General features: G+C 48.3%; 1 protein-coding gene across 1 annotated transcript; it reads right to left on the minus strand.

Moving 5' to 3' along the window:
- Nucleotides 1-4251: 4251 nt before the first annotated feature.
- On the minus strand, nucleotides 4252-6674 carry SNAI2 (snail family transcriptional repressor 2; the record flags this gene model as incomplete). Its single annotated transcript, XM_079722471.1, has 3 exons — nucleotides 4252-4433; nucleotides 5362-5907; nucleotides 6596-6674. The coding sequence occupies 3 exons, from the start codon at nucleotides 6672-6674 to the stop codon at nucleotides 4252-4254; spliced, it is 807 nt and encodes a 268-aa protein (XP_079578597.1).
- Nucleotides 6675-9277: the final 2603 nt, after the last annotated feature.

A 9277-nucleotide genomic window follows, 5' to 3' on the forward strand; every position in this document is an offset into this window, starting at 1 on the left:
CAGGGCCCCAGGAGGGCACAGGGGAGCCGTCGGGGAGTGGGGCCTGCCGGCGGCCCCAGAGGAAAGGGGCCGGCGGGGCTTCTCGAATGGAGTCGGGAGATCGTTAGACGTGGTTGGGTAATTCCTGAATTACACCGGCTCCTAAAGGCAGCCCCGCACTGTTTAATCTGGGGGGCCACATCATCTTGGTCTTCTCAGTGGCCTCTGATGTGTGCCTGTGTCGTGGTGGCCGTGGCCTGTGTGGCACAGCGGGCCCTCCCTCCCAACGAGCAGCGGAAGAAGCAGGGTCTTGGGAGCCGGAAGAATCTGGGTGTGGATTTCAGTTTTGCAGCTCAAGGCCTCTGCTACCCTGGCTCCATTTTCCAAACCCTCTGAGTTCAGTCTCTTTACCCGTAAAAGACCAGCAGCACCGAGAAAGCGTGGCCGTTGGATGTGACCCAGGTGAGGTGGCATCCAGCTCGGGAGCAGGTGTAGCTCAGCGCTGAGTGATAGCACCACGGGCTTGACCTTGTGCTGTATGAGGCCTGTCCATGCCCGGCACTGTCAGTCCTGAGTTGGGACGCTAAGGATCCCGTCCTCTTATACACTTTGGGAAACAGGGCACTGAGGGGTTAAGTAAGTTGCATAAGGACATAAAGCCGATAATACAAACATATATGTTGCTTTTAAAAGCTGGAGCTCTTCCTACTGTACCACCCTGTCTCATATTATAGGAAACAAATTCCAGACACTGAGTAGGCTTATTAGAACACGTCCCTATTACTAAAACCACAGTTTTCAAAGCTCCGGCTCTCAGAATGTCTATCAAACCTGGTCCATGTGCACTGCATTTGCCCTTTATTCACTGTTTGGAGCATCCTCCCTATTGGCAGGAGGATGTCATCACTAAGTTAGAAGACACACCAGCATATTTGCTTAGAGGATCTCTCAAAAATTATCAAGACTCTTTGCAATAAAGGGGAATATGTTACATTTATTTTAGATCTGCAGGCTATCTTTCACCAATTTCTATTATTTTATTCATTTATTCATTCAGCAAACGTGTTGATGTCTGTTTTCCAGAAGATGTGCTGGTTATTGGGAATTTATGCTTTAAGATGTTCTGTCTAGGGCTTCCCTGGTGGCGCAGTGGTTGAGAGTCCGCCTGCCGATGCAGGGGACACGGGTTCGATCCCTGGTCCAGGAAGATCCCACATGTCGCGGAGCGATTAAGCCCATGCACCACAACTACTGAGCCCACGTGCCACAGCTACTGAAGCCCACATGCCTAGAGCCCGTGCTCCACAACAAGAGAAGCCACCGCAGTGAGAAGCCTGCACACCACAATGAAGAGCAGCCCCTGCTCGCCGCAACTAGAGAAAGCCTGCACACAGCAACAAAGACCCAATGTAGCCAAAAATAAATAAAAAATTAAATCTTAAAAAAAAAAAACTGCCACGCAGTGAGATAAGCACCGCATTGTAAATGATATAAATCTCTCAGAAAGAGTGAATTTGGAAAAGTATTCAAAGTATGTGACATCTGAGCCACGTCTTATATATTAGAGGACGTGTAGTCAAAGACCTTGTAAAAATGCTAAAAGATCTAAAAAATGACTGAGCTGTATTTATAGAAAATCTTAGTATCAGATTGATGTCCCATAATTCAAACTCATGTGACCTTAATGAAAGTAGAATATTTAAATCATGAATGAAGTGAGAATGGTGAGGACAAAGCAGAAATATATTGCAAAAATATTACCACTAATGCTTCACTAGGAAATTAAACAAATGAACAGACTTTTCCCTTTAGAAAATTATCTGTTTGCATTTTGGACACAAAGAAACGACTTGCCTGTAGCTCTACTGATGAGGAAAGGAAAGTGGGCAGATGTGGTTCCTGGGAGGATGAACCAGATGTCTGCAGGGATGTGACTCACCCACATGTGTCCCTTGTGGGATATTTCTACATTTTACCTGGCCTGCAAACTTCCAGGTGTCATTTATATGCCATATACACTAACTAAAGCCGTCTTTTTTTTTACTTTAGATTGTCCCAGACAAGCTACCAGCTATTTCTTTTACATTTATAAATTGGTCTCCAAATAATTTTGTCTTTGAGATATATATCCTGAGATATGAAAAAAATTAAACATAGAGTATTAAATTGAGGGGTTTTTTTTTAGTCAAATACACACTCCTTATATATGTTGACTAAAATTTAAATGTAACACATAGTGGAATGTGTGTGAACATTAAGGGAATATATTGGTATTGCTAACATCTTTGACATACTAGTTCTGGCTTTTATTTGTATCACAAGAACATTAGAAGGAAAAATAATTCTCCAAGTTCTGAGCAAACCAGAGAGAAGTGATTAATAGTAGCAGAACTAACCTCACCACAGGTTTGGAGTTTGGGTTTAAACACACAGCTTGGTGGTTTTCACAGTGCCTGCGACACTTGGTTAGCATCTTGACTTGTGAGTTCGTCCACCGCGTTTGGTAAGCATGTGCTTATATGTGGTCTGGCTGGTCCTGCCCTGTTTGATTCAGTGCACACTGGGTGTGGGTGGTGCCTCTTCAAAATACCATAAAGGGAAACTTAGCTCTGCACTGCTCAGACTGCAGCTTATCTCATCCCACTAGACGTGGGGTTTTCTTTGCATGGTTTAATCTTCCAACTTGTGTAATTTATAATAAATCCACTTTTTCCTGATCTTTTCAAGCAGAAGTTCTATTTTTCTTCTTATATATCATCAAATATTTCTTTTAAAATCCTTAAACTGTTCTAGTGGCCTATGTGACAAGCACTGATTACAAGGAGTAATTGTAATCTGATGTCATAAAGCCAAAACAATCAAGTCATCAAGAAGAAAAAGTTTTGAAAAGTATTCTTGACTATTAATAAGGTGAATATTTTTAGCACTCAGAAAGCGTGATTTTTGTTAAAGAGATAACGCTAACAAACTCCCATTAGGATGCTATCTTTCTGAATGTAATAGTATTATCTTAAGAGTAAAGAAAAAATACTGACTGATTGCTTTGCTATAATCAAACACATAAAACAACACTGCACATACATAATGAACACTATTCACGTTTTCTCTTATTAACAAAAGAAACAATTCTTCATGCAGCTGTTTGGTGGTACTAATCATGAAGTAAGTAAAGTCTCTGAAAGTATACAAACAATAGATTTTAAATCAAAAATGTTTATTGTAAAAAAGAACCTTGAAAATTGTTTTTTAAAAAAGAAACGTGAATTTCACAAGTCTTCAGGTTGTTTATAGGCATTAGCTATAGACAACTTCTCACTTTCATACAAAACTCATTCAATCATATAAAAATAAACACAAATTTACATGGACTCATCAACTATACAATTAATTAAAAAGGCAGTTGCAAAGAGTGCTGTGTGGATTGCATTTCTTGTATGCGTTTAAAATAGTTTAAGTACATCACAGAGTTTCTAAAAATCCTTTGTTGCACTTATTCCCATCGTTAGAAAATCATTAAAATTTAAAAAATTAAAATTTTTAGAAAATTATCAAAAATTCTTTAAAAAAGTATGACATGGAGCATGCACCAGGAATGTTCAAAGCTAGTCTTTCCCGTCTCCCCCAAGGCACATACTATTTATTGGCAAAAAAAAAAGAACAAAAAACCCCACTTTTAATACATTCTCCTGTGTTTTTTCTTCTTGTTCTGTCTTCCTCTCTCCCCCTCCCTCCCTCCCTTAAAAACACAGTTTAAAGTATGACCAGTAATCAAAACAGGCTTTAGCTCAAGGATGGTGACCTGACATCAGACATGTAATAAAGTAAACTTGGAATACTTTATAAGGCACCTGAGATAGGGTCTGGCAGATTCTCTTCCTATAGGAAATTCTATTACAAATTCCATTACAAGGCAACACTGTTCTTTTCAGTGAAATGATTTGGCAGCGATGTAAATCTTTGCATTCTTTCTTAGTAAGAAAAGATGCACAATGTGCTTTTTGCTTCATCTCTGAAGAGAAAGATTCTTGTCTTTTATCCTCTCCATCTAGCTGTCAGTAAATATATAGTAATTTTAAACTTCACATGGAAAGGATTAACTTGACACACATGGATGCCCGTGCTCTTGAAGCTGTGTGTGTGTGTGTGTGTGTGTGTGTGTATACATATTCTTTGGTCGGTAAGCACAAGAGAAAATGCCTTTGGACTTTTACTTGTCATTCGGAGGCGGAGTGAAGAAATGCCTTCTGCTTGAGTAAACATGGGTTGTGTCACTCAGTGTGCCACACAGCAGCCAGATTCCTCGTGTTTGTGCAGAAGAGACATTCGGGAGAAGGTTTTGGAGCAGTTCTTGCACTGGTATTTCTTGACGTCCGAGTGTGTCTGCAGATGGGCCCTCAGATTTGACCTGTCTGCAAAGGCCCTGCTGCAGTGAGAGCAGGAGAAAGGCTTCTCCCCTGGGGGGTGGGATGGGGGGGGCGGGGGGAGAAAGAAAGACAGTCAGTGTTTTCAGAGGAAACGCAAAGCCAGATAACGTTTATGAGCAACCACCACATTTAGCCCAAAGCATGAGAAACAGCCAGACTTGATTCAAATCCCCCAGAATAGATACTTGTTTTAATGTCTGGCCCTTTAAGACAAATGTGACTGTTGCATTAAAAAAAAAATCAAATTAAAAAAAATTTAAGAATATGATTCCTGCCACCAGTCACGCAGACATAATTCCTGTGGTCCCAGGGCTTCGCTTGTCCAGGCTCTCGGCTTCAGCAGGTGCAGCTAACGGCCAGCTCCTCCCCAAATTTCCCAACCTTTCCCCTTTTCCCTCCTTTCGTGTTATGACAAAGCCTGGATAAATGCCTCGACTCCCTGAAGGGTAATTTTGTGCTAGGAATAGAAAATTCGGCAGCAAAAACAAAACAAAAGCAAACAACAGAAAGCAAATTCAGCTCTAACTATCCAGCTTGCTGTGGGGTGAGAGCACAGCAAGAAGGAAACTATCCAAAACCCAAAACCCAAAACCTTCATCTCTCTGTCCCCCTGATCAATTGATTGGGGGAGCAACATTTGTACTTGTTGGTTACTGGGAGCCATTTCACAGAACACACATTCAAGCACATCTTTCCTGATTTGCTAACTGATCTTTGAGACCAAACCTCCTGGATCTACTTTCCAAAGTCTAAATGCTTGTTTGCGGTCCCGGGAGCAGAGGGTGTTAGCAAGCAATGGAGCCCTTGGTGCTCTGACGATCTTTCGAGTCGTCAGGCAGTAGCTAAAAATGATCATCCATCATTAAAAGCCCTGTGTCGCCACTTAATGCAAATCCGACAACCAGCCCAGAGCTTCCTTCGGTCCATCAGTAACATCCCTGACTAGGTTTTCTCTTACCAGTGTGAGTTCTAATGTGCCCTTGAAGTAACCAGGGTCTGGAGAACGCCTTGCCGCAGATCTTGCAGACACAAGGTAACGTGTGGGTCCGGATGTGCATCTTGAGGGCGCCCAGGCTCACATACTCCTTGTCACAGTATTTGCAGCTGAAAGACTTCCTTGACTGGGCGTCACAGTGCAGCTGCTTGTGTTTGCCCAGCCCAGAGAAGGTCGAATAGGTTTTACTGCATAAATTGCACTGAAACTTTTCAGCTTCGATGGCATGGGGGTCTGAAAGCTTGGACTGTAGTCTTTCCTCTTCATCGCTAATGGGGCTTTCGGAGCCGCTGTGGTCCTTGGAAGAGGTGTCAGATGGCGGAGGGGGACTCACTCGCCCCAAGGATGCGGGGTATCCCGACAGAGGAGAGAGGCCGGTGGGCAGCGGGGCGTGGAAGGGAGCTGCTGTGGTCCACACGGTGATGGGGCTGTAGGCTCCCGAGCTGAGGATCTCCGGCTGGGGGATGACAGGCACAGGGTAGCCCTCATAGAGATACGGGGAGATAATCACTGGGGAGGAGAGAGGAGGGGAGAGGAGAGTGAGCTGAAACGTAGCTTCAAAAACGCACGAAGAAGCTGCTTGGCAACACGCGCAGGGCGTGCGTATGAGAAGACAGACTCTGTAAGAGGCGCAGGCGCTGGGAGGACATTTCTTTTCCACCGTTGCTGCTCGCGGCCACTGTCCTTAAGGCACATCTGTGTCCCCGGCGCACTGCGGTCAGCGAGCGCAGCCCAGCGAGGGGAAAACCTACCCACTCTTTTTAGAGATACAGAAAAGCTCTCTTCCATTTTATGCGTGGGCTGGTCGCAGGGCTTACGCCTGTGAGTACAAAGATCGGCGTAAATCACGCCGCTCTCTGCAGGAAAGGAGCCTTATTACATGGGGGAAAAAGCAGTAATTCAACGTTTACGCAGCGCTTCACCCACCCTCCACGTACTCATTATGCAAGTATGTACACGCTCTGGAACAGGACGACGGACGAGCCGAAGGAAGTTCTCTTGGCCAGTTCAGAGTCTGAAAGTTTTGAATTAAACCTGAGCCTGGATGATCAGAGGAATGACCGCTCGTTCGCGACCCTGTTTCGAGGCAAACAGCTCGGTCTCCAGCTCCTTTGTAACAGAAGCTGAGCGGACGCGCGCCCCTGCATTTACCTATTTATAGATAGATGGAGATGCAGACATCGGGGCCCCCCTTTACCTGTGTGCGTGTCTAGCTCGCTGTAGTTGGGTTTCTTGGAGGCGTTGAAATGCTTCTTGACCAGGAATGAGCGCGGCATCCTGGCGGCGGCGCGGGCGCGGGGCGCGGGGCGCGGGGCGCGCGGTCCTACAGCATCGCGGCCCCGGCAGGTGCGCGTGCGGCGCCGCCAGGTCGCGGGCTCCTCGCGGACTGAGCCCGCGGTGGCGGCGGGGAGGCCTTTTTTTCCTCTCTTTGGCGAGAAGGGTCCAATCACAGCCGAGAGGTTCAGATTTCAGCTCCTCCCTCTGGGACAGCTGTGAACAGAGGAAGAATCTGTTGTCAGACTAAGTTATTCTGGTTCCAAATGGGCTGTGCCCCGGATTTCAGTGGAGAGGAAAAAAGTGCTCGAGTCTTCTCAGGAGAGGTCATTTTCCTCCTTGAGCGCTAAGCCGGGCGTCCGTGCTCCGGGCGCGCCGGGTCCGCCTGGCCGGGCCTGGCTTCCAGATGTGGGCTCCGCGCTGGCCGGGGAGGCCGGCTCCCGGGCCCTGGAGAGGTCCGGCTGGTCCGGGGACGGAACGGTTCGCTCCTGGCTTTTGAAAAGGGAAGGTAGCGGCGAGGACAAAGCCCCAGTGAGTGAGCGGCGGCCCCGCAGGGGGCTTCCCGGGGCCTCGCGCTGAGGATGCGCTTCGCGTCCCGGAGGCTCTGCCGAGCCGGACGCGGCGCTTCCTCGGGAAATGGAGCGGCCGTGTCACCATGTTAGCCTCGGTGCCTGAAAGAAGCGCTTTGTAGCCCCTGAAGGACCCGCGTTCGGGGAGAAGCGGGGGCACCGCAGGGATGAGAGGGAAGGATGGGTGGATCTTAACGTCTCCACAAAGGCATCTGACAAGAGCTTGTAACTTTTCAGGCATCACTATGTTTTTTATGGAAAAAAAAAAAGCGTGAATGGGCCCTTAGAGACAATTGTTTCAAACATTTACCTGCTTTTATATGGTGCTGTTTTTTCCAGTATAAAGTCATCAAACTTCATGTCTGCTGCTCCCCTGCATGGTGTTTTTAAAGAAAGGGTGCTTTCATGAGTACTGCTTGGTTAAGCTTTGAAGCTAGTCTAGTAACCAGCAAAAATACCTTGATTTTGTGTATGGTATTCAATCGGAAAATACGCTAAGGTGGCTCATTGTAAAAATGACATTTCAACCGTATTTTCAAACATCTCTGTCCCTTCCAGATTTTCTCCCCACCTTTTGCTTAGAGATTAAGGAAAGAACAAATCTGCAGCCAGACCACCCGACTCCTGATTCGAACAGGTGCCAGGAGAAAAAAAAAAAGTGAAAAAATAACAGTGTGCAGTCAAGACTTGTAAGAGGGAAGCGCGTGGCAGGCCGCATAACTTGTTCATCTCGGGGTGAGGCAGCCGTGTGCGGGGCGGGGCGGGCGCTCCCGATGCAGGAGCCCATTTGCAATGATCCCCCCCCTTTTTTTCTCCCAACAGTCACTAGTTTAAATGCCAGAGAAAGGAATTTAGACGAATCTTTACGTTAAAAGGAACGGTGTTCGTAGGCGCCAGGAAAATGTGAATATGCCTCAGATTTCTCCACCAACGATAAACTGGAGGGTCCCTCAGAGCACGGTTTCTGAGCCTCTGCTTTGGGGAGGGGCTGCTTCAGACCCGGGCCTGGTTTACTGGGGCAGGGGCCCTGCTCGCCCCCTTGTGTTAGAGGCGCGACCCCCTCGGGAAAACGCAGCTGCCACGTGCTCTCCCGTCTTCACTGAGCTGCAGGTAGAGCCTGCTCACAGCACAAGGGCTGCGAAGGGCATCCGGTGTTTGTTTGTGGGTAATTCCAGCACGAGATAACCTGCTAACGTTGTGTACTCAAATAATCCATTTTAAAAGCTGAGCAGCAATTCACTCCGCTAGGAAACCCCTGGAAGCTGGGTTACAGACGCCTCATCCCGCGGACACCAGGCAGAGTCAGGAAGCGTTCCGCGCCCGCCGGCGAGGAGTAGGCGTGTGGGGACCGTCTGAGGAGCATCCTTACGCGGGTCTGCGGGCCCCCGTGAGGTGGGGCTGCGCTCAGGTGAGTCAGGGCACAGGTGCTCCGCTCACACACCCACCGAGGGGCCAGCGGCGCCAGGCGAAGCAGTGAGGATGGGAGGATGGAGGCGGGCTGCCGGGACCCCCCACCAAAGAACAGGACCCCCTAACAAGGAACCCGCTGCGGGGCTCTGCTCACACCTGTGAAGGGTCCCCTCCTGTCGGCCAGCACCTGGCCTCGGTCACTGGCTAAAGACGCTCTGGCCCAGGCATGGACCCTGGGCTTAAATATGTCACTGGGGCAGCACACACCCAAGTGGGTTTGATTCTGCAAGAAAGCAGTCCTGGGTGGACGGCTCAGGCTCTTGGGAAGAGCGAGGAGAGACACTGGGACTGAGATGTTACTGGGCCTGCGGTGTGTGTGTGGGGAGCTGGGGGCACACGTGAGGCCCCCAGCAAGGGGCACATGTCAGCCCTTCGTGGAGCAGACACGTGAGGGGAGAAGGGACGGCCTGGGGGCAGCTTCTAGGCTCCCAGGCCCGACTCCCCCCAGGATCGCGGTTCTTCTGGAGGAAGTGGGCCCTTAAAAATACCCCTCCCTGCGACTGAGCCCGCCGTGTGGGGGGCCTCGCCTTCCCTGTGGTCTGTGGGGCGCGTGGGACCTTGGAAGC

Source organism: Hyperoodon ampullatus, assembly GCF_949752795.1.
Source record: "Hyperoodon ampullatus genome assembly, chromosome: 17".
NCBI lineage: Eukaryota > Metazoa > Chordata > Mammalia > Artiodactyla > Ziphiidae > Hyperoodon > Hyperoodon ampullatus.